General features: G+C 52.9%; 2 protein-coding genes across 3 annotated transcripts in view; both read right to left on the bottom strand.

Annotated features, from left to right (window-relative positions):
* Window positions 1-492: 492 nt before the first annotated feature.
* LOC134506680 (cortexin-3-like) lies at window positions 493-1,033 on the bottom strand. The gene has a single exon (XM_063316957.1). The coding sequence runs from the start codon at window positions 860-862 to the stop codon at window positions 629-631; it is 234 nt and encodes a 77-aa protein (XP_063173027.1). The 5' UTR covers window positions 863-1,033; the 3' UTR covers window positions 493-628.
* Window positions 1,034-6,482: 5,449 nt separating this feature from the next.
* The window catches only part of SEMA6C (semaphorin 6C), a 44,572-nt gene continuing 27,073 nt past the window's right edge, over window positions 6,483-23,981 (bottom strand). Inside the window, exons 14-19 of one of the 2 annotated variants that reach the window (XM_063317132.1) lie at window positions 21,852-21,989; window positions 21,198-21,275; window positions 20,317-20,372; window positions 19,735-19,785; window positions 17,515-17,661; window positions 6,483-9,046 (exon numbers count right to left, since the gene is read on the bottom strand). In XM_063317132.1, coding sequence (XP_063173202.1) covers window positions 7,818-9,046; window positions 17,515-17,661; window positions 19,735-19,785; window positions 20,317-20,372; window positions 21,198-21,275; window positions 21,852-21,989 — 1,699 coding nt within the window. In that variant the 3' untranslated portion in view covers window positions 6,483-7,817. The remainder of the gene's footprint in view (window positions 9,047-17,514; window positions 17,662-19,734; window positions 19,786-20,316; window positions 20,373-21,197; window positions 21,276-21,851; window positions 21,990-23,981) is intronic. The other variant, XM_063317133.1, reaches the window with a different exon arrangement.

Genomic DNA, 23,981 nt, shown 5'->3' with positions numbered 1-23,981 from the left:
TACAGGGCAGAGTATCTTCACGTGCCAAATCCTGGTCTGGGTAAAGCCAGGGGGGTTCTCTGCTTCTGTAGGGCAGTGTTTCCCAACCGCTGGCTGGGGAATTCTGGGAGTTAAGTCGCTGAGGTTGAGAAACATCTGGAGGGAATGGAGGGGCGTCAGTGACTGTGGTGCGATCACCCTGGATCATCAGAGTTCCTTGCAGGCTAGCATGCAGCGTCAAAAACTTCAGGCAGCGGCTTGCGTTTTTTGCTTCCGTCTGAAAAGCCCTCCACGTCCAGCAAGGAAAGCTCCGTCGTGTCTAACCAGAGGAGGCCCCCTTGGCCAGCAGTCGGGGCACCATCTTGTGGCAGCGGGTTCCACAGATGGGTTTGGCTTTGCTGGAGCATCGTTTCCCGTGGCCTGTTCCTAATCCGGCCACCGCGCTCTGACCAAGCGCCTCGGTCCGCTCCTCTAAGATGCCCCCTGGTTCCCAGGTGAACCTCTGCTTTACGCCCACCATCCCGGCACAAAAGCATAGCCTGTCATCTCTGCTGTGCCCAGGCAGATAGACTGCCCCCGCTCATGGAGGCTCAACCAAGGCACCAGGACCCAAGCTTGGGCTTGGCACCGCTGCCGCCTTTCCCGCCCATCAGGCCAGGCGGTAGTCCAATGTGTCTTTTTCCACGTAATCAGTCCACGTGGACGAAGGCATGCTCCGGTAGGGATCCAGGAGGATGCGGAAGCAGCGGGTGATCAGCACCGCCAGAAAGACGAAGAGGAAGAAAACAAACACGAAGGTGGCCTTCTGTTCCAGGGTTAGGGTGGGGTCGGGCCGGATGGCGCTGGCCAGGGCTGGCAGGGAGCTGCCCAGGCCGGTGGCCATGGGGACGAGGACCCTGAGTGGCCGGCCGTGTCCACAGCGCTGCCTGGAAGGGGACCAAGGCCCTGTTAGCAATGGCGTTTCACAGGCAGCTCTGCACCAGCTTAAGTTGAGGGGGCCTGAAAAAATTCAGGGTGGGGTCTCTCCCTGAACCAAGCCTGGGAGCTGTTTGTGGCTGGGTCCATTCCTACCCCTGCAAACCACAGTTTATGAACAAGATCTTGGTCTGCACACCGTGTTGGGCCACCCCTGTAGTGGCATCTCCCAAACGTGCTTTGTTTTATCCGGTTCAATCCCCAACCCATCGTGGGGGTGAGAGTTTAGGAAAGGCTCTTAGGCTACCTTCCTCCCACATCCTCTCCCCAGGGGAAAACACTTTTTTTTTAGTTGCTGCTGTTCCAACGCTGCCCTAAAGGTTTTAAAATAATAAAAAAAACCTTTTGCAGAGGAGGATATTAATAATGCAATACCGAACTGCAAACGGAATGACATTTTCAGGGCAGCGAGCCTCAGAAGCAAAATGGGAGGTGGTGCATATCCTAGGTGCTGGGGGTGTCCCATAGCCGTCACTGATGCGGGGCCCTTCCTGTCAAAGGCACCCGTCCCACCCTTCGACCGGCGCCGCCCAACTCCCAGCAACTCCCATTCAGCTCCGTGGAGACCTGTGGAAAGAAAACGGGAGATCTCACCTGGGCAAAAGCCAAGCCAGTCCCTAGCAACAACTGGTAGATGGCACCTTCCTTGCCCAGCCGTTCCTAGGAAATCAGGGCTGGGTGGGATCAGCACACCAGCCATCGCCCGGAGCTTCCTGCATCTTCCTCACTGATGGACAGTGGCATACGGAGGCAGGCAGCAGATGAACTGGGCGAAGTCAGCCCTTCGCCCCACACAGGATTGGGTCAGGGAGAGAGTTCTGGAGGGGGTGCAGTTCCTCTCTTGGTGGTGGTGGCGGCGGCTGGTTCCTCTGGTGCCCACACGTCCCTGGCCAAAGGGCCCAAGATGCTTCATAGCTGTTGCCCGTGGCAACCGGTTTCTATGGAGATGACGGAGCAAACTCCTTGCATGCTGGACCAGGCAGGAGCGAGGATGCTGGGAACATGGGATGCGTGGCAGCAGGGGCTTCCTACCCAAGACTAAACTTGGGGGGGGGGCATCGGGGTGAGAGAAAAATGGCTGCAGGGCTTGCTCTGAGCTGCCCAGAGGAAGCGAATAATGGCTAAACCCTAACCCTGGATTAAGAAAACAACTGCAGTGTCCAAGTGACACGTCTTGCCAACCGCACGATGGCAAGACCGCACAATGCAATTTACCAAAATTTACCAGAAAAATGGGGAGTTGTGGTTGTGAATCTTCCTCCCCACCCCCCACCCCACAAAAAACAAGAGGATAGAGTTTGGTGGGATTTGGCCTCCAATCGGTGGCATCGGGGACTTTGTATTATGGGCTGCAAAAGGGTGCAGCCGTCTTTTGCCAACCACAGTCTCAACTGGAAAGATCTGAGGTTGGCATTTTCCCTTTACTGGCAGAACTGTGCTTCCAGGTCTCGAAAAGGCAGGCCAGGACCTGTCGTGAACCTGTGTAGGTTGAAAGAAACCGTTTAGCAGAAAATAAGCCTCTCTGGTCCCACCCAGCTTTTTAGTCGCTTTTCATGACCAGCCCAGGTTCATGCATCTTTGGTCAAAGGCCGGACACGAGAAAATGGGGCCCTGCGTTGCTGACACACCCCTGAGTTTGCATCCCTTGTGGCTGTTCCCAAGGATGGAGCAACGTGCTGGAAATAGAAGACCCCAGACCCTTCCATCTCTCCCCCGCGGACCTTGTTTGTGCCTGTCACTGTGGCTGTCTGTCACTGTCAAGTGTGTGATTCCCAAGGAAGCCACCAGGTGGCACTGCCAGGCCATGTTTCTTCTTTTGGAGCTTTTGAGCATGCACAGATTTCTCAGCAGTTGAGGGAGAAGGAAAGGGGACCCCCAATTTCCTCATTTTTAAAAAATTCTCAGCAAAAGGTGCCTCTCTCTCATATCCTTTTAAAAAAATTGATGCACAGTTAAAGATTCAAAGGCATTTGGACACCTCCCTTCAGGCCCTTTTCAAGGAATGTTTAAAGAGAGTTATTTATTTGGGGCGGGGGGGGATCAGAACCAGGCCCGCATGAGACATACGCAGCCACAGTTTGGGGGTGGGGGATGTGGCGAAGATGGAGCCAATGAATGGGGTCTGGTTTCAGAGGCCGTCCTCAGGGAAACCACCAGCTGCATCTGGTCCAGTTCCTGGATTAAACCGAAGTTCTGGGAAGATTTGATGGCCGGATTTCCTTTACTAATAAGAAGTCAGTGAAGCTATGAAGCCATTTATTCATCATACTGAAACCCTCAAATAATTGGCACCCCTGAATCTTTTCAGGGTGGCCCTGGCACCAATAAAACGGAAGGAGGGGGCCCTCCGGTGAATCAGGCGGCAGGATTCAACTTGAGCGCCTGAGAAGACTTGAGGAACTTCAGGAAAGTTCTTGTCTCTTCCTTTTGCTGCACCCAGAAGTTCCTGGACTCAGAGGCTTTCCCAGCTTTGGGTAGGGCGAGGCCCTCTCTGGTCCAGCGTCCTGCTTGAACAACAGCTGGCCAGATGTTGTCCCAGAAGAACTCCGTAACTTTTCCTTTGCTGTTTGCCACCCAACATGCTACCGATACAAGTGAAGGGAGGCCGAGCGTTTCTGGCGGAAGCAGGATGCTGTTTTCATTTCTAAGGAACGGCCTTTTTTCTCTCCTCGCCCCCCCCCCCCGCCGCACAGCCCTGATTGGCAAGCCCCCAGGTCATCAACCACCATCTCCAGGCCTCTTTCTCTATAAAGAGAGGAGAGAGAAACATCTGGCACCTCGCTTGTATGAAAGGGCTAACTTGGCATTTTCCTTCCCCAATTCTGCAGGAAGCCGGGGCTGTGTTGCTTCAGAACAGGATCTAAAGCTGAATGCTGATCGCGCAACATGGCTAGCTGAGAGGCTGGGGGTTTGGCCAGCCAGCACCGCTTCTCCCCCATCCCGTCCCAGCTTTGGAAATTAATTGAAATTGCCTTTTGCTCTGCAGCACCCGGACGAAGGCGGGAGGCAAATTTAATGGTCCCCACTGGATGGTAATTGCCAAGCAAAGAAAATCTCTCCTAGGTAATTTCCCACAAAATCCGCCGAGCTGTTTGGGCAAATGGCCTCTTTTCTCCTCTTCCAACACAGAGTCTGCAGCTGCTGGGCATTGGGTGCCATCGCTGCTCTTTCGAGGGGTCTTCAAAGGGGCCTGGCCCCATGCAGACTGGGAGCTCTCCCAGACTTCATGGGAGGAAAAGTAATCTTGCGAGGGGTGCCACAACCCCTGGCATCCCAGCAACGTTTGGGGAATTGGGATGTTGCTACCCATCACCCGCTCACATCCCCTGCCCAAAATGTGGGAGTTTCTGCACATCGACCGGGGATGCTCAGCCTTGATTCGGCCCAAGAGTTACACATTGGCTCTCCATATTGCCTCTTTTGGAACCCTCTCCAAATCTGTAATCAGAAGCACCTCCCCCTTTTTGCTCAGCATGTAACTTTCCCAGCTGTGCTGCAACACCGGAGTTCGGTCATAACACCCAGTTAAATGGTTTAAACAGCTGCATCAGCTAAGAATTGCCTTGCTTCTCTATCTTAGCCGCTTCTTGGAAAGACAGTCCCCTCAGTGCGCCGGACTACAATTCCCAGGGTTTTCTCCGAAGCCGGGGGGTGGCAGCCAGCCGACTGGAGGACCCCTCCATTCCTTCTGACCTCAGCTTCGGCAGATGTGGCCGGCGCGGAAGCAATTCACCAGCAAGGCCCTTGGTTGTTCTAACCACAATTTGGAAACTTAAAAAAACAATAATAATATATCATGATTTAAACAGTGAGCTCATCCCTGGCAGGGCTCAGGTGTTTCTTTGGGGGTGGGGGCAGTTTTCCCACCAGCCACCTGCCCAGTTTGGGGAGGGGGAGTCTGTGAACATGAAGCAGGAGGAAGAGACGGGTCCCCAACGGACCTTCTGCTTTAGCAATCAAACCATCAAAACAAACCAAGAATGATTTGGGGGGGGGGGGGATGGCCCAGATGTCTAGCAGACAGAGGAAGGCCTGAGAGCAGAGAGGGACTTAAGGCTGCAGGAATCTGCCAGATGTTCTGGGAAACTGAATGGGCAGAAGTAGCTGAAAGGGTCCCCCCTTGGTGCATCATCCTCCGGCCCTTCTGGATGGCCCTCGTTGGCACGGTCAGTGATCACACAGGATGGGCAGTGTAGTCCAGACACCTGGGTGAGGGGCAAGGGGTGCTCAAGGCCCTACATTTCTGTGGAAGGGGCAGGAAGCGAGGTGCTGGAGAAAGACAGATATTCCCCCCACCACACAAGAAAGGAAATGGTTCTTGATGGTAGGAAACGCAAGCTGGAAAAAAAATCACTGCTTTTTAGGAACACCCCTTCAGTCATCTAGGTGGACTGCTGCATTGAACAACGGGAAGAACCCCATGTGCAGGAGCACTCTATCTTAGAAGTACCAAGCCACCGGATGCGTTCCAAAAAAAAAGTTTGGAGCCTCCATTCCCTGATGTCCAGAGTGCAGGTGGTCCTCATTTAGGGACACTTGGGACTGGCAACTTGGTTGTTAAGTGAAGCAGTCGCTACATGAAACTGTGACTCTGCTTATGATCTGACTTCAGCTTTCCTTTGCTTTACAGACCTGCGAAGGTCGTCAATGCGAAGACTGGCCGCAAAGTTACTTTTGTATCACCGTTGTAACTGTGAATGGTCGCTAAATGAGGCAGTCGCTACACAAGAACTACCTGTAAACCCCAGATATTTACACCACTGGCCTTCTTCCCACAACGTCTGCCTGCAACTCCAATCATCCAGGCCAGGCCATCTGGAGTGAGGGCAACTGACCCCAAGCCCAGGCCAAGCAGGGCCTTCTCTGCCAGAAAGACCACAGTAGCCGCTGGTCATTGATCGTTCTTCGTGACTGAACTAGGTGAGGGGTTTTTTTTTACTTCTCTTATATGAAGTTAAACAATGAAATATACACATATATTAATACTTTATGTACATTTAAAAAAAAAGTGCTCCAAGAAGATGCCAAAATTCCACACACACTCACCCCCCCCTCCCATCCTGTGCATGTGATAAAAAACAGAAACAGCTTTGCAGCCCTCGGATCTCCCTGTTTGGATGGCACTTGGCAAAAGGGGTTGGTTTGCAGATTCACCCCTCCTCGCTTTCTCTTCCTCCTCTTTGGTTGACCTCAAATTTTGGAGAGGAGCAGATTTAGGGACTAATGGCCTTTGCGACTACAATATTAAAAGGATTCTCTCCCCCCACCCCTTCTTGTTTTATACATTTTTAAAAAGAGAGGCATTTACTTTTTTTTTTCTTTTTGCACACCAGCTGTGGAAAAACCACTATCTGACATTGGGCACGTTGGAAAACATCCATACATTTCCTTTCCCGCTCATGGAGGTGGGAGGGAATCTTGGAAACAAGTTTACAAAAACTTTTTGTGGACTAGCACCTTGCGCGAGCTGATTTTAAAAGCTGGGTAGTATTCCAAAGCAAGCCAACCAAGAATCGAGGAGCAGGCGGAGATGAACCAAGTTGGTCAGTGTTAAAACTCTGCCGGACGGGGAGTAACTTGAGAAGGAAAATACGGGGACCTCCCTCGATGGACGTAATTTGGCCTTCATCAAATTCTCCCAGCCATCGAATGGAACGGCAGCAGCTCTTCCCTGGGGCGTTTTTAGAAAAAGAGGGTGGCCAAAACAGGGTGAAAGGAAGAGAGCTTTGAGGGCAGTTTTCCAGAATGAGGTCAGATCCCTGCTGAGTTTCAGGCTGCAAAGTCTTAAAGTCAGCAGGAGGGAAAGGCCACGAGTTCGAGTGCCAAGAGCCCGCGTAACGTGGCTCGCTTGGAAGTCTCTTCACATTTCCCAGAAGGCCCCACACCGAAGGGGGCCGTATCCTGCTCTTTTGGGAGAAGCACACACGCACAAATAGCCAAAGTGCTACACAGACAGGCCGGGTCCACCCTTCCCCACTGCTACGCAAACACGGTTCTCTAACCCCATGAAAGGTGCGGGCGGACCAGCCCGGCACGGGCTCAGTTCTTTCGGGGTTGGTCCGCTGAGGAGCCGAGCATCACTCTCCGCTTTGGAGAGCCCACCTGGTCTCCGGAAATGCCCCTTGCTTTCTGGGCGGATGCCATCGGGGCTCGACGAATCCTCAATGAAACCCTCCCCGACCCATTTTGCCCCACTCCGACAGCGTGAAATCCACCCTTCGAACCCTCAAGTCTTTCCAAAACGACAACATTGAGTTTCTAGTCCTTGTGCCAAACGGGGAATGAAAACAAGACCGTTTAGAGGATGGCACTGGGAGAGAGGAAGAAGGGCCCCCGGGGCCCCTACAGGGCTCCTGTTCCTGGCCAGCTGCTTGAATGCATCTCTGCTTTCCCTGGTGGGTTTGTGCCCGCGGCGCTTTTGCCAGCCTTTGGAAGCAAAATTCTGTGCCCGTTCGCAGGGCGTGAGCCGGGGCCCGGGCAGCCTCGGTTGAGCGAGAGATGCTTTGCATAAGGAATGGGTGAGCGTGGACTTTGCCAAGGCCGCCACCTGCAAGGCCCTCACCCGTGAGGTAGGGAGGAATGGCCAGCTTTGCTCAGGGGCCACTCGGGGCACCTGGACGGGCCAAAGAGGCTTCCAGAAGCATCTTGCGGGAAGAGAGGGAGGGAGGGAGGGAGGGGCAGAAACCAGGCGTCCCTCTCGCCCAGCCCCACCTGCCCCACCAGCGGGGGACCTTCCCTCTCACAAGGCACACTGGGATTGATAGTCCCTGGAGGTGGGCATCCTTGGGCACGGGCAGAGCGACAGGCTCAGAGCTCCCCGGCTCCGGGTTCAAGTGACAAGCAAGCCTCTCCTTCCGCGGGGCTCAATAGTTGAAGGGGCCAGAGGGCTGGGCGGGCGGAGAGGAAGGCTGGAAGAGAGGCTGGGCGGCCGTGCCCGGCTTCATCAGGGAGACAGACCGCTTGAGGCCGCCATGGCTGGGCAGCGGCACCTGGTCCCCATAGCTGTGTTGCCTGGCCAGGAAGATGGCGTGGGGGCCCTCCGGGGGCAGGGAGGTCCCCGTGGAGTGCACGCGGGTGAGGAGGGCTGGGGGCAGCCTCCCTGCCTGACCCAGGCTGGGCTGGTGCAGCAGCAGCCCCCCGCCAGCGCCCCCGAGGTTCACGAGCTTTGGGGCGGCACAGAGGGAATGTCTGTGGGCAGCTGGCCGGCCCCCTTTGTCCGGGCAGGCCAGCGAGGGTGTGTCTGGGGGCACGTCCAGCCGCCGAGGCAGCGTGGAGGCGCTGTAATACGGGGCACTCTCCAGGTTGGGGACCTTGGGCTGCACCTGGTTGGCAAAAGCCACGGCCGGCGACAGGAAGGCGGGGGGCACACAGGCTGGCCCCTTTTGGGGGGAGCCACCGGCCCCGTGGAGGTGCTTCAGCAGCTCTTCCAGGGTGGTGACCTCCACGCCTTTGGGCAGGCAGCACTGGGGCGGCCGCGCCAGGACCCGCTCCGAGTTAGGGATCTTCTTCTCGTCCAGGTAGCCCGCCAGGGGGGCATCATAGCCGTGCAGGCGGCCAGGGACCCCCCCTGGGCCGGGGAAGGGGAAGGCGTTGGGGGCCGGCGGGTGGAAGGGCAGCGCCTTCCCCTGAGCGTCCTTGGCGTTGTTGAAGTTCTGGTTTTTCTCCCACTGGTTCCGGATGGCCGTCATGCCCTTCGTCGGCAGCTCGGGCGTCGACTCCGGCGTGGGCAAGCCGGAGAGCTCTGGGTGCTCCCGGACCCCGGCCTTGGCCCCGGCGCTGGGCAGCTCCTTCTCGCCGGGCAGCAGCGTGGCGTAGAGCTGGGTGGCAGCAGCCTCCATCCGCCCCTCCTTGGCCTGGCCCTCCAGCAGCGTGTTCATCTTCGCCAGGCTGCGCAGCGAGAGTGGGCGCTGGATCCCGCCCTCCGGGTCCTTGCCGGGCCGTTTGGCCCTCTGGAAGCTGTGGCTGCAGTAGCAGGAGACAAGCAGGCCGGACAGGAAAGCGCCCAGGATGAAGGCCACAAAGACGCAGCCGATGAGGAAGGTGAAGTGGACCGACCCGGCGGCGTCTCTCGCTTCTGGCTCCTGCCTCACCCCTAGACCGTAGCGGAGAGAGGAGAGAGTCAGGGGGGCAGGGGGCACCCTCCTCCCACGCAGACAGAACGGCTCAACCGTGCCCCCCAGCCGGTTTCGGTTCCACTCGAGAAAGGACCTCCAGAACTGCCCGAGTCATGCGGGGATCGCCCACTGTTCCACCGAGCCCCACTTTCTGGGGCTTGGCCGCTCTTGACCACCAGCACGGACCCCGCATGGAAGGATGAATGGAGGACAAGGGATGGCAGTGAGGTGGGGAGGTTAGTAGGAATCAAAGCAGTTTGGGAAGACGGCAGAGACCCAGCCCGAGGAACAGGCAACCAGGATGGCACGGAAGGGCCAACCAGGTCCCACGGCCCTCGCTGCACCCCAAAGCATGAGGGGCCAGGAAGCCTTGGGACAGGAGTGGTACGGCCCTCACCCCCATGCAAGCGAGCAAGCCTTGGCTTGCCCTGTCTCTGCAAGGGCGCAACCCTCTCGGAGAAGCGACATCGCCATGCCCTGAGTCTGCGGAGAACGTTTTCTGGATCCGTCTGCGACTGCAACGGACCGGCACCAGAGGAGAGGAGACGGGCAAAGCCTCATCCTGGAGGTGCGCAGGTGCATGTGCGCACACACAGAGCAAGGCAGGGAGGCTTGGATCGTTCAGCCTGGCACCTGGCACCCTCCCAGGCAGGTCAAGGGCTCTCCGGTTCCTAAGCCAAGGAGAAATTCATCCCGGGAGGATAAAACGAAGAAGGCGGAACGGCCATAAAACTCTGTTGTTGATTAAAAATACCTTACAGAGGTTTTTGGTCTTTTTTTTAAAGCACCTGTAAATGAGTCTGTTTTTTTAAAAATAGCGTAAATGGTACAATTACATAATAAGGAGACTCAATTAAAAGAAGCAGGCTGCAAGGGTACCAAAATAGAGCCATCATTTATGCCGCACTTTTAATGCTCCAGAATAATAGAGTTCTGTTTCATTAGAAGAAAATCTTTATTTTCAGTGTGCCCTGTATCAAATTAAACTGGCTTACCTAACCCTTCCCGGCCCAGCCAGGGAAAGATCTACAGATTTAACATTAATGCAGATCCTTCACGGCTAATTTGGTTACATAGACTTTTAGAGGGGGAAAAGGCTGATGATTTTTATTCATCGTTTCTTTGACCCAAATCTCACATTCTATTAATTGCCATCAGCACCTTTAAGATCCAGCCCTAGCAACTTAATCATTTTTATCAGTTAAACTCATTTCTCTCTTTCGCTGTGTTAAACCGCTTTCTGAGTCACTGAGATAAAAAAGGGTAATTGTGCAATATGTATAAAAACCCACGGCCGTGTTCACGGAACCTGATCGGCTGAGTCGGATAAAGACTTAGTGACCACATTCACACAACTTGTTAACCTTGGTTTGTTTTATTGTGGCTTGGTGTGTAGGCACCAGTCCAGCCCATCTGGTGAGCTGATAGCTGAAAGGGTCCTGTGAACGCAGAAAATGGGTTAGTCCAGCAACCAGGTTAAGCGTGTCGTGTGAACATAAAGGGAACGCATAAGCTTGCGTGAGGGTGGAAGACCGCTTATGGGTAAGAACGAGTGTGCCAGAGAGCACACGTCAAAGAGCTGGTGAGCAGGACTTTTTTGCACATGCTTTCAATTAAAACAGAAAGAGGCCAGCTGCTTTTGGCTGAGGCGGTGCGTGGCTTGCTTGCCAATGTGGAAAAAGAATAAAACGGGGAGGGGGGCCGGGACACGGTGAACTGGAGACAAGGACAAGTAGGAAAACAGAGAAAGGGGGCTACGGAGCAAGCCAAGATCAAGGAGCTGAAATGCGAGGAAAAGAAGAAATATTGGGACGCACAGCGGCTGGATCGGCCTCCCTCGATCCCTTATCCGTCCCCTCGAACTCCCTCTGTGCATCCGTTCACACACGCTTTTGGAAAGAGGCCTCCGTGCCTTGGGGCCAACTCTTCTGTGCCTGCCCATGCCTAGTGTGGGGCTGCCGTTTGGACGCCAGGCAGGATCAAGGGCAGGAGTGTGTCTGCCCTCTTCCGTGGCTGAGGATGCCCCTTGGTCTCAGCCCCAGAGGACAAACCCCACTTGGGCTTCCGACAGGCAGAGAGGTGGGCAGAAGAGGACGGAGGGGTGTGTGTGTGTGCCAAGCAGGCCAGAAAGCAGAGGGAGCTTGGGGGTGCCCGTCCAAATGCTCTGTGTAAACCCCGAGGGTGGCACCTGGTGGTAGGAAGGAAAGATCTGCCCGCCGGTCTTCTGAAATAGAGGTGCCAGGAGGAAGGTCCCGGAAAAGGCGGAGGCACAGGGTGGCAGCTTTTACGCTGCTGCCCTGGCAGAGAAGGTGGCAAAGAGAGAGCCCCCACCCCCCCGTTCCGCCCAAGGGGCCGTGGCTGGCATGGGAGCAGCTCGCGGCAGCCAAAGGACCCCATTCTAACCCAGAGAGGCAGCCCAGCGAATTCCGGTTTGGTGTTGGTGTGCCCGTTCCTTGCCCATAATTTTGCAACCCAGAATTGCTTGCAGTTTGTGCATAGCAAATGTCAGCAGAAAAGGCGGCTTCTCCATCCTGCCTTGAAACGCTCTAGAAAAATAAGCCATCAATCACCCCAGTTCTCCTGCCAGCCCCCCACCCTTCTGACATCTGGAACATGCGTGTGCAAGTGGCAGAAGCACAAGGGCGGGGAGGGAAGCATGAGCAAGGAATCTGATCCATGCAACTGATGCCAGCCTGAAAGCAGGTTGCAGAGAAGTGGGTGAGGGTTAATCCCAACAGGCCATGGGTCGCTCGGGATCAGCCACAGGTCTTCGAGGGCTCACCCGTGCTGCCAGTGAGGCTGGTTGGCATCCAGAAAGACACCTTGAGGTCTCTGGGAAAAATCCACCCCCGCCCCCGAGAGTTGCACTGTGAAACATGGAACCTCCCTGTTCAGTGCAGCCTACCTCAAAGTACCACTTTGCTGGGAAACCCCAGTGGGATGAAGCAATGGCTGTGATTTCTGGGGTCTTTTGGGACAGGGGCTGAAGATCCATGTGTGATCTGGCTGTTGCTATTCTGTTCTCGGACCTGCTCAAACCTGCCTTTGTGCCAGACCCCCACCCACCCAAATTTTGAATCCTGCCTTTTATTCCAGGAAATTGGCTTTTCCAACTGGGATTTTAAAGACTTTTAAGTGGATACGTAAGCTTAAATCGTTATACAGATTCTTCAGGAGGCAGACAAGATGACTTGGTATCCCCATACCGCTAAGAACTTGCCACAATTTGTTATGGTCCACACAGTCAAAGGCTTTAGAATAGTCAATAAAACAGAAATAGATGTTTTTCTGAAACTCCCTGGCTTTTTCCATTATCCAGCGGATATTGGCAATTTGGTCCCTAGTTCCTCTGCCTTTTCTAAACCCAGCTTGTACATCTGGCAATTCTCGCTCCATGAACTGCTGAAGTCTACCTTGCAGGATCTTGAGCATTACCTTACTGGCATGTGAAATGAGTGCCACTGTTCGATAGTTTGAACATTCTTTAGTGTTTCCCTTTTTTGGTATGGAGATAGTTGATTTTTTCCAGTCTGATGGCCATTCTTGTGTTCTCCAAATTTGCTGGCATATAGCATGCATTACCTTGACAGCATCATCTTGCAAGATTTTGAACAGTTCAGCTGGGATGCCGTCGTCTCCTGCTGCCTTGTTATTAGCAATGCTTCTTAAGGCCCACTCAACCTCACTCTTCAGGATATCTGGCTCTAGCTCACCGACCACACCGTCAAAGCTATCCCCGATATTGTTATCCTTCCTATACAGGTCTTCTGTATATTCTTGCCACCTTTTCTTGATCTCTTCTTCTTCTGTTAGGTCCTTGCCATCTTTGTTTTTGATCATACCCATTTTGGCCTGGAATTTACCTCCAATGTTTCTAATTTTCTGGAAGAGGTCTCTTGTCCTTCCTATTCTATTGTCTTCTTCCACTTCCGTGCATTGCTTGTTTAAAAATAATTCCTTATCTCTTCTGGCTAACCTCTGGAATTTTGCATTTAATTGGGCATATCTCCCCCTATCACTGTTGCCTTCTGCTTTCCTTCTTTCTTGGGCTACTTCTAGTGTCTCAGCAGACAGCCATTTTGCCTTCTTGGTTTTCTCTTTCTTTGGGATGTATTTTGTGGCTGCCTCCTGAACAATGTTGCGGACTTCTGTCCATAGTTCTTCCGGGACCCTATCTACTAAGTCCAGTCCCTTAAATCGATTCTTCACCTCCACTGCATATTCCTTAGGAATATTAGTGAGCTCATATCTAGCTGATCTGTGGGTCTTCCCTAATCTCTTTAGTCTGATCCTAAATTGTGCAAGAAGTTCGTGATCTGAACTACAGTCAGCTCCAGGTCTTGTTTTTACCGACTGTATAGATGTCCACCACCTTTGGCTGCAAAGGATGTAGTCAATCTGATTTCGGTGTTGTCCATCTGGTGAAGTCCACGTATAAAGCCGTCTCTTAGGTTGCTGGAAGAGAGTGTTTGTGATGCAGAGTGAATTGTCTTGGCAAAATCCTATCAGCCTGTGTCCTGCTTCATTTTGTTCTCCCAGGCCATACTTACCTGTAATTCGAGGTGTCATTTGACTGCCCACCTTAGCATTCCAGTCTCCCGTGATGAAAATAACATCTCTTTTAGGCGTGTTGTCCAGTAGGTGCTGCAGATCCTCATAGAACTGCTCTACTTCAGCTTCTTCAGCATCTGCGGTTGGGGCGTCTATTTGGATCACTGTGATGTTAGATGGCTTGCCCTGAATTCGAATTGAGATCATTCTGTCGTTTTTTGGATTGTATCCAAGCACTGCTTTAACCACTTTACTATTAATTATGAAGGCTACTCCATTTCGTCTGTGGTCCTCTTGTCCACAGTAGTAGATCTGGTGGTCATTTGATGTGAAGTGGCCCATTCCAGTCCATTTCAGTTCACTGACGCCCAAAATGTCTATCTTTAATCTGGACATCTCACCAATAACCACATCCAATTTGCCCTGGCTCATAGATCTTACATTCCAGGTTCCAATGGTGTGTTGATCCTTAGAACATCGGATTCGCCGTTCACCGCCGCACCTTCGGCCGCTAGCCGTCCTTTCGGCTTTGAGCTAGCTGCGTCATCACGTCTGGGGCTAGTTGAGCTCATCCTCTGTTCCTCCCCAGTAGCATTTTGACCATCTTCCGACCTGGGAGTCTCATCTTCCAATGGTATACCGACATATCTCTGCTTGTACTGATCCATTTAGTTTTCATGGCAAGAATACTGGGGTGGGTTACCATTACCTTCCCCAGGGGTCGCATTTAGTCTGACCTCTCTGTCATGACCTTCCCGTCTTGGGTGGCCCTTCACGGTTTAGCTCATGGCATCATTGAGGTGCTCAGGCTCCAGCACCATGGCAAGGTAACGATCCTTTGCTGAAGTTTAGAAAAATAGTCCTGGGGAAAAGCAAGAAGATTTTTAAACCCCATGATCAAAAGGCTCGAGGTTGGCGTTCCCGCTTAAAAAAAGAACGAAAAGAGGGAGGAAGGGTAAATATAGAGCATCTCAGACCATTAGCCACGAATTTGGCTAGCATCTGGAGATCGACTGCCTCTAAAGCGGGAGTCTCCATTTAAGCGATCAGGAGTCAAAGCCCTCAGATGACCCCAGTTTCGCCCTTTCTCCTCTGCATCCAACCGCTTTCTGAAGCCTGGCGTGGTCACAAAAAGGGTTTCTGGTCCTCAAAGAGGGAAGCAATCCCATTTGAAGGCCCCCCTGCTTGGCTTTTGCACAGCGTCAGACACGTGGACGATGCTCTGTAAATAACTAAAAAAATTTACTTTTCTTCGTGTGTGGGATGCTCCTCTCTTGCAGAAGGAGGGAGAGTTCGGCAATATATTAAGGTCAAGATCTATTTGCAGCCGTTCTCAACGAAAGCAAACCGGGGAGCCTTTTCTATTTTTTTTTAAAGAAAAGTTTCCTTTCGAAAATATTAACACCGTTCTCTTATCAACTCTGACTAGTGCGGAAGCCCAGTCCGAAAAGGCTGTACACGGGTCATTTCTGCCCCTCTCGACTCACACCGTTTCCGAACCCAACAATGCCCGCACTGTTTTTTTTCCGCTTGCAACTGAGACTTGGAACCGACTCAGATTTCCAGCAAACTGCAAACATTTGCACAATCTGTCTGGAAACTCACTTTCTGGGGGGCGTTTTGTTTTTCAGGTTTTTCAGTAATCTTTTGTTTCTCCGGCCTATGCCTTTTGGGGCACTTCTGTTATGACCAGGCATCTCCGTTCTCATTCCGCTGCAATGATTCCAGAATGGGCGCCAAGGGTCTAAGCTGGATTTGTTTGGGAAAAGGTTTTGCCCCTGGAAAATGGGCCCTTCTGGTGGATGGGGAATCGTAGTCCCATACATCCGGACACCTTCAAACGGCCAACAGAAGCAATCCGCTTTTTCATATTTCAACTGTTAAATACATTTTCATTCAGCAAGCCCTTTTTCCCAAGGCTTGTTCAAGGCTGCTTTTGTGTATGTTGGGGTGGGGGGGGGCAAGAGATGGGGAGATTTTGTTTGGGGGGTGGCTCTACTCTTGCACTCAAGGCCAGAAAAAATGGGTAGCTTGCAAGTTTTCCTCCAGCTCTGCAGACATTTCATTGACTGTCGAATGTTTTATCTCCATTGCAAGGCAATAAAAGGGCTTTAAAAAATCGGGGGTGGGGGGGAGGAGATCAGGAAGGAAAGAGGGAGAGAGACCAGCTTTATCTTGCCTGCCACAGCTTCCCTAGTTTCTAGACAAAGCAAAGTCTGGGGATTTTTTTTTTCCACAAGAGAGTCTAAAGCAGCACATTTCCAACGCACAAACCATGCACAGGGCTCGCTTCTGGGACAAGACAGCTGCAGGTTCTCGGTGGGATGCAAAAAACCTCCAGACCTGTTTAACCAGAACATGCCTACACCGTCTTCCTGGAGCAGCTACCCTGGAGATGAAATGGGTTTCAAGTCCTATCCGGAGCAAGTTCCATCCTAAATGGTGGAGGATGATGGGAGCTGTAATCCCAAACACGTAGAAGGCAGGTCTCTGCCAACCCAGAGATCTCTTTCTAAGCTTCATAGTCGAGCAAGTGAAACTTTGGAAATCTACGCAAGAGGGTTGAAGGGAAGGTTATGGAACCAAAACAGGGTGCCCTGGTTTTGATTTTCATTTCCCAACATAAGCTTCTAGTCCTCAAGGAGGTGGGCAGCTGAGCCTGTCTGTGGTCCTTGGGGAAACCTCTGAGCATGCACAGAGCAACCTGGCCTTGAATTGGTTACAGAGTCCATGCCTAACTAGGTCTGACAGAACGGACGAGCCTCAGCATTCATCCTGCTGGTCTGTTCATTCCTAAATTGAAGCATAATATCTATCTGTCCCTTTTTTGGAAGGGGGGGTCTGTGCTGGCAGAAAAATGCACCATGATTTTGCACTGTCCCGGCAACTGTCTGGGGATGCTGGGAAAAAAAATGAGATTTCCAGCTTTTGGGCTCCGCATGCCCAAGAGCAATGCCCACATTGCATGCCCATTATGTCTATTTCCCCAACCAGCCCTGCTGTTAAGAGCCATCCCCACCCGTTTGCTCTCCTGTGCAGGCCAGGCTTCCCACCCCCTCCTTGCCATGGTATAGTTTTTTTCCCTCCTGTCCCTGGCTTTTTCTGGCACAAATATGGCTTCCTTTGCCCCACGTGCCAACCCTGCCAGGAATGGGGAAAATGTGGACCATCCCGCTTCGTGTCCAAGACAATCCTAGAGCAAAATTATTCCGATGTCCGCTTCAAAAGCCAGAAACACTCCGGGTGCATTCGAAAGATTGCTAAAATGCTTGAAGGGGGTGAGGGTGAGGGGACAACATCCTGGCCAGAGCAGCAAGGGAAAAACACGGACCCCGCCGGAGTCATGACCGGAGCCACGGAAAGCCAGCGCAGACGGTGAAAATCACAACAGGAACCCGCAACGTGGGCTGGCACAATCTGGCTACTGCAGCCCGAGGTTTGAATTTCAGGCCTTATAGTGAGGACAGTGCCCCCCTGCCCCCCATGCTCTTGGGTTACCACCCCCTGATTCTTAGCCATGCTGGCAGTGGATGGTGGGATCTGTAGTCCCACCAAGGGAGGAAGAGATAAAGGCCTGGGTTGTTCCTGCCCATGCAATGTTTCTCCCCTCAACTTCATCTGAAATAGCACCCTGCTGGGTCCTTCCTGCTCAGATGGGGGCCTCTTCTGACCCCGGACCCACATGCCTGCAGAGATGCCAGAAGGCCCCTCTGGGGGGGTCCACCCCATTGCACATGCAGCGCGTGGGTCCAACGGTGCGCAGCCTCACTCGCATGCCCCGACGTTCCGGGTTGCAGGTTACCCTCTGCCCGCTGCCCCCCTCCACCGCCTCGAGTTAGTGGCCCCGTGCAGGCAAGTGTTATTGGGGGGTCACAGAAGAGGAGCACCTTCTTACCCTGCGTGCTCACAGCCACGTGGAGGGTGAAACAGGGGTCCCCCGCAGCGGGGGCTGGGTGGGCGCCAGGAGCCAAGCTAGCAGAGGGGGCCCCCGTGGGCGCCTCTGAGGAGAGCCCGGAGATGGTTGGGGCAGTCTGCAGCTCTCCTGTGTCAGCGGCGACAAACACACCATCAGGTTTCCATCTGCCTTCCCTCCCCGAGCAAAAGGTGGATTGGGCGAAGGCCTCCCTACATCTCTAACAACAGCCCTGCAGGGCAGGCTAAGATGGAGAGAGACGGAGAAAGTGAGGGGGCTTACACCCACGCCTGCAAGTTTCTAGGCCTAAAGAGGGACTCGAACCCAAGTCTCTCTGCTCCATCCCACTCGGGGGTGGGGGGGATATATCTGTGAGAAAGCATGCCACTTCTAAATGGAGGGTACGGATGGCCAAACAACCATTTGGCTGAAAAGCAAGTCCGGCCATTTGCTGCCAGCACCAACTGGGAGACGAGCAGCGCCTGATTGACCTGGAAGGCTGAACCGGGGGCCTGCTCCATGCTCGAAGCCTCCCCTAACCCTGGTTTCTCCGTTGAGCTTTGCAACTGCCAGCCACCCCGAGCTGCCTGCGTGTCGGCCAGCCCCACCAACGCCATGCCCGGCCCCCGCCCAGAGCTCCTTCCAGGCGGGCAGCTTTGGCATCTCCTCATGGGGAGCAGAAGATAAGCGATGGAGGGTTGCAAGGATGGGGGGAGGACGGGGGCGGGCAATGCTCCAGAAGATCCCATCCACCTGAGCTGATCCCAGAAGATCCCATCCACCTGATCCCAGGAGCTGAGAGGAAACGCAGAGGGAAGATGGAAAGAGCATTTCGGGGTCAAGAGAAATACCCTGCTCTTCCTCCCCAACAAGAGGCCTCTGTTCTGTGCCCCTTCCCTTCCTTTTGCCCCATAACAATAGCCTCCCCCCCACCTCAGTCTCCCTCCCCCCCAATTCAATCAAGAGATTTTGCTCCCCTGCTGTGTAATTAATGGAGCTGCTTTGGATTTAATTTCCTTCCTTCCAACGGATTAGCTTCACAGTGGCCCAATTTGGAGGATGCTGGAGGGCGCGGGAAGCGAAGGGAAGGGAAGGGCCCCCTCCAGCATTCCTGGCTGGGGGAGAGGGGGCTGGCCACCTCTTATTCCCCAGCAGGACGCTGCTCAAAAAGCTCGGCTTCTGGGTCCTCCCAAACCGTGCGTCCGGCTTGCTGCCCCTTTGCAACATCACGGCAAAGGGGGAGCATTCAGGGCCCAAACTGATTTATTCCCACCTTCCCCAACCTGCTGCCCCCCACACCCTGTAGCGTTCTCAGAATAGACCATTCACGGGGGACCTGCCAACGGATGGACAGCACCCCTGTTTACATCAACCCCAACTCTTAGCCCCATTTCTGCAAAATCTTTGCTGGAAGGCGGGGGTAGAGAAAGACAAGATACCCCCTCTGGAGCACGACAGGGCCCCCTTCTTGGAGGTTTCTTTGCAGAGATTCTCCCCTCCCCTGAGAGTCTCCAAGCCCACCCCAAATATTTATGGGTCTGTCATCCTCTTTTGCTGCATGTCCCTTTCCCCATCAAGGGAAGGTGTCTGTCCTGCCCCCTCTCGAAAGACACGTTTCATGTGGGGCACCCAAAAGTATCTTCAGCCTTCGATTGCTGAGACACCTTTCGAGAGGGGGCTTAGTTTGGGTTCCCCAGTGGGGTCAAAGAAGGCTCCTTTGCCAGCCAAAGAGTTGCAACGTCTGGATTTGCGGGATCACCCACCTTGGCCTGAACAGCAGCCCACCAGTTCCTCTGGCAATGCTTGAAAACTTTACAGGGGTCTTTCAGAGGGGACCCTACCCACCCTGGCACTGGGGGATGAAGCCAAGCTGGGAAGCTGGGAGGAACTTAACTCACCTGTCTGATACAGCTGCTTATGTCAGTCAGTGTCTGTTTATCCGTCCCCCCATGCAATGCACCATTTAGGGCAGTGTTTCTCAAACTTGGGAACTTTAAGATGGGTGGACTTCAACTCCCAGAATTCCCCAGCCTGGCTGGGGAATTCTGGGAGTTGAAGTCCACCCATCTTAAAGTGCCCAAGTTTGAGAAACACTGATTTAAGGGATGGGGGAGGCGGCTGAAAAGCAGGAAGATGTGATGGAAGGAAGGAAATGAATGGGGAAGAAGGGAAATCTGGAAAAGGATGCAGGGGGATACTGACCATATGCCGAGTCACTGAGGCTGTCGTGTTCCCCTGTGGACATCGCGCCGTCTGGAACAGAAAGGGGGAGGTGAGGGGCAGAAGCCGAAAATACCTGGCTTGGCCAAGGGGGCGCAGCTGGCGAGCAGAGAGCAGCCAGGTTGCCCGACACAGGGGCAACACCGTCTTTCCCCGGAATGTCACAGCAACAGAGTTAAAGATGCTGTCCTGTTGTGGCCCCAAGGATGCACCGCTTCTCTGTCTGAACGACCGACCGCGGCCAGGATCCCTCAGAGGATCGTGCCCGAACTGAGACCGCCTTAAAACTGGGCTCTTTAATTCCCCAGGAAATTCCCAAGAACTTTCCTCTCGGTGGGTCGCCCCTCCAACTTTTCCTCCAGGCCGAACGGGCCAACCCGGCTATTTGCTGCCTGCCCGTGCACATTGAGCCAGAAAGGGCGAAGGTGGTTTGGGGCATTTAGCAACCGTGGCGGGCAGCCACCACGCTCGCCCTGCCGTTGGGCTCGACGAAGCTGGTTTTTGGAGCCACCCCTGGATCCAAACCCCCCCCCCCCAGTTTCTGCTTCCCCAAAAACCGCGCACCTTGACAATTCACTGAGTGCCTGGCTGCGTTTTCAACGTCTTGCTCAAATCCGCTTCTGTGGGGAAACGGGAGGGAAGCGAAAGGAGACATTGTCAAAGGAGCAGCCGCAAATTAATCGGTTGGGCAGCATCCAGGACAAGGGAGAAAAAAGGAAATTAACGTTCGTGCATGCAAAGGGCCCAGAAGGGACGCCCTTCTCTGCCGGCTTGAGAACAGAGGAGCCGGGGCTGAGTGCAGGCCGCAGGGTGGGCAAATTGCACCTGGGGGGAAGACTGGGTGAAGATGGGGTGGGGCGAGGTAGTTTATCTATCTATCATCTATCTATCTATCTATCTATCTATCTATCTATCTATCTATCTATCTATCATCTATCAAATCTCTCACCGCCCATCTCCTCCCACCAGAGGGACTCTGGGCGGTTTACAATGAAGTAATCAATAAAACAATAAATACACAATATAATTAATATATAAAAACAGGATATATAAAAATGTGATTACAAGTAGACAATAAATATAAATAAAAATATTGTTGGAAGGAAGACCCCAAAAGAGAGAGAAACCCTCTTCATGCACACCCCAAGCCCCTCTGCTTTTTTTTTTTTAAACGGATCTTTATAAAAGCAAATTGAAAAGCGCGTTTCTAGTCCTCATGGCGAGAAAGGAAGAGGGGGACAAAGCCAGTCAAGGAAGCTCCAACCCGGTTCCAACTTTTGGTTTCCAAATTCCAGGCAGGGTAAGGAATGGAAACAGCTGTTTCATTTCAGGTGTTTTTTTTTTCCTTTAAAGCTGTTTTTCCAGCATGAGTTCAAAAAGAGAAATAGAAGTGAGTGTGATCGCAAATGTTTTTTTTTTAAATAAATGCAACGTGTTTGGCTGACCTGATTTCGTTGTTGAAGTCTGCACAAGTCCCGGAGGGCAGCCAGACACAGTAGGGATCCCGGGAAGCGAGGCAGCTCCTGCAACGAGAGGCAGGGAGGAGGGGAAATGCCTGCACCCCCCCAAAACTGGGTGGAGAAATCTGCTCCACAGGGTTGTGGTGAGCATCAACCCCCACGTTTCTCAGAGGATGGACTGGGAAGATCAAGCCCCTCTGAGAGGGGGAGAAGGGCTTGGTTCCTAGCTATCGGTCACAATGGAGCCTCCAGGGGGAGAGGCAGTCTATCCCGGAACACCACCAAGTTCTTTCTCTGAACTCTGAAGTCTAGAAACAGCAGCCACCATTTGGCATATTCCAGACCACAGGAATATCCCATCTCTGACCCCACCTTGGCTAAAATATCTGGATTCGGTACAGCTGAAGATGCTCTGCTGACTTTAATCCCTTTGCCTGGAGCAGGACAACCTGACTAACTGGACCGTAATATTATTTTCCAGGAAAAGCAGTTCCCAGGGAGGGATGTGGGGGCCCCGTGGCTCCCCCGCAGACTACGACCCCCCCCCCCGCAGCACCAACGGCCACCCTTCCCAGGATCCCACCACCCACCCATGGCCAGCACAGCAGAAAGGGATCTCGGTGCCCTCGGCCTTCCTACCTCCGGCAGGTGCCGTGGGACCCACAGCGGCTGAGGGGCATCCGCACCACGCAGCCGGAGAAGGCCACATAGAGGGCGTGGTTTGCCTTGTCCAATTCCAAGCCCAGGACCTGCCGATCCTCACACTTCACGCTACACCTGTGCAGGAAAGGCAGAGAATGGTGCAGGTGAATTCTCCCACTTTTGCCAACTTTTGATTGATTGTGTCCGTGCGAGTGTCTGCCCAGCACACGGCAGTGAGAAAACTAGCATTAAAAAATAAAATCTATCCATCCATCATCCATCATCTGTCATCCATCTCTCATCTATCAATCTATCTCCTATCTATCTATCTATCTATCTATCTATCTATCTATCATCTATCTATCTATCTATCTCTTCTATCATCCATCCATCCATTTAAGATTGGCAACAGCTTCAGTGCCAATCTGAACCTGTGGGTCGAAATCAGTGTCTTCCAACAGAGCAGTGGGTGGATTGCAAGAAGTATCTGAAAACAAACACACCAAAACCCTAGCGAACAAAGATATAAGGGGCAGATTTTTTTAAAATAACAAGATAGAGACATTTTTGCCAGTTAAATAAAAGCTTCTCTCATTTTGCCCCAGTAGCGCCTGCTGACAATATTCAGCTCCTTTTCAGCTCTTAACAAGAGACAAAGATTTGGGGGCCTGGTTGTTACAAAAGTAAAAAAATGGTCATACTTTATGGCAGGTGATCTATCGCCTTTCCAGCAGAAGATATACCAATACAAAGATTACATGAAAACAGGCCAGAAAGTGAAGCCATTCATCACGCTGCAAAAAGCAACATACTGAGACCAGCAACATAACTATCTGTAGCTGGAATAAGCGAACAATTATGAAGTATAAATTATATCACGTTCGGTCTGATTCGGGCAAAACATTCTGCCAAGCCTCCCACAGAGCCAAGCTCAGCTCCAACGTTCTTCAGCCACGTGTCCTCTCCATTTTCTTGGGAGCCACACAGAAGTTTGCAATCGTTTTTTTCCAAGGTTTTTTTCCCCCCAAGTTCGCAGCCTGGCTGAGCCTCGCGTCTCGGGAGTTCTCGTGGCCGGCTTCTCTGGATCAGCCCAGATGGCTTAGATGGTCCTGCTGTTAACTGCTTAGCTGTGTTAAGAGTTACATCTTCACTGGCCCTTGCGGGAAGCAAAGTTTCAGAAAAATGCAGCCCTGATGTGCATTTTGGAAAGTTTGCAAGCAAGAGATAGACAAAGCCCTTTTTTTCTCCAGACACCAAGTGTCCAGAAGGACATTCTCTTGATTCTTGACCTCAGACCAAGCAAGGACGGATTCAGTCAGATTTGGGGATCTGGCCTGCAGGAATGGCAACTGCAGATTTTAAAGGAGGACCATTAAGGGAAAAAAAACCCTGCCAGTTCAAGAAGCTGATGAGCCTTCCCTGCATAGGGGGAGCAAAGCAGCGTCATGTCATTTCACATCGAGAGCACCTGCAAATGATGTTAACACTGAAAAGCAGGAGGGGGGGCAATGCAAATTGCACTCCAGTGTGGGAGGAAGGGGGCTGACTGCAGCGGCGGGGGAGGCGAGGCGAGGGGAGCCGTTCCAAAGAAGGGACAACTAATTTCAGGCAGACCTAATTTCAAGCAACTCAAAAGCGGAATGAAAACAGATTTGGATGGGAACGTCATTCTCTCTCCATCTCCCCAATCTTTGGGACGAACAGGTCCAGCTGCTTGCGTGTGTGTCTTTTAAATAAACTGCAGGAACCATTGATCCAGAGACAAAAGGGCAGGGCCCGCTGACACCTAGGAGAAAATGGGCCTTTTTTGCACCCAGAAGAGCAACACTGGGGCCTTCCTTCTCAACCGCTGGGATGGAATTCAATTTAATGTTTTCCGTTGCCCTTTGGCCATATTGACACTACACTTCTCATGCCCAGTGGTTTTTCCCCCCCTTCTTGTTTTGACACCTTTAAGGAAGGACGGGGGTGGGGGGGAGTGTTGGGGCTGGGCCCCCTTCAGGGAGACCAAGCACCATATGGGCTTTGTGCAAAGTGCCAGGTGGGAGCACAGGCCGTGCCCAGCTCCCGGGAAAGGAAAGGCAGGTGTCTATTAGGAAAGGCGGCAGCGGAGATAAAGAAACCTGT

Source organism: Candoia aspera, chromosome 17 (genome assembly GCF_035149785.1).
Source record: "Candoia aspera isolate rCanAsp1 chromosome 17, rCanAsp1.hap2, whole genome shotgun sequence".
NCBI lineage: Eukaryota > Metazoa > Chordata > Lepidosauria > Squamata > Boidae > Candoia > Candoia aspera.
This window is presented reverse-complemented; position numbering and strand designations above follow the sequence as displayed.

Coding starts and splice junctions, on each gene's coding strand:
- LOC134506680 (XM_063316957.1), bottom strand. CDS start 862: ATGGCCACCGGCCTGGGCAGCTCCCTGCCAGCCCTGGCCAGCGCCATC.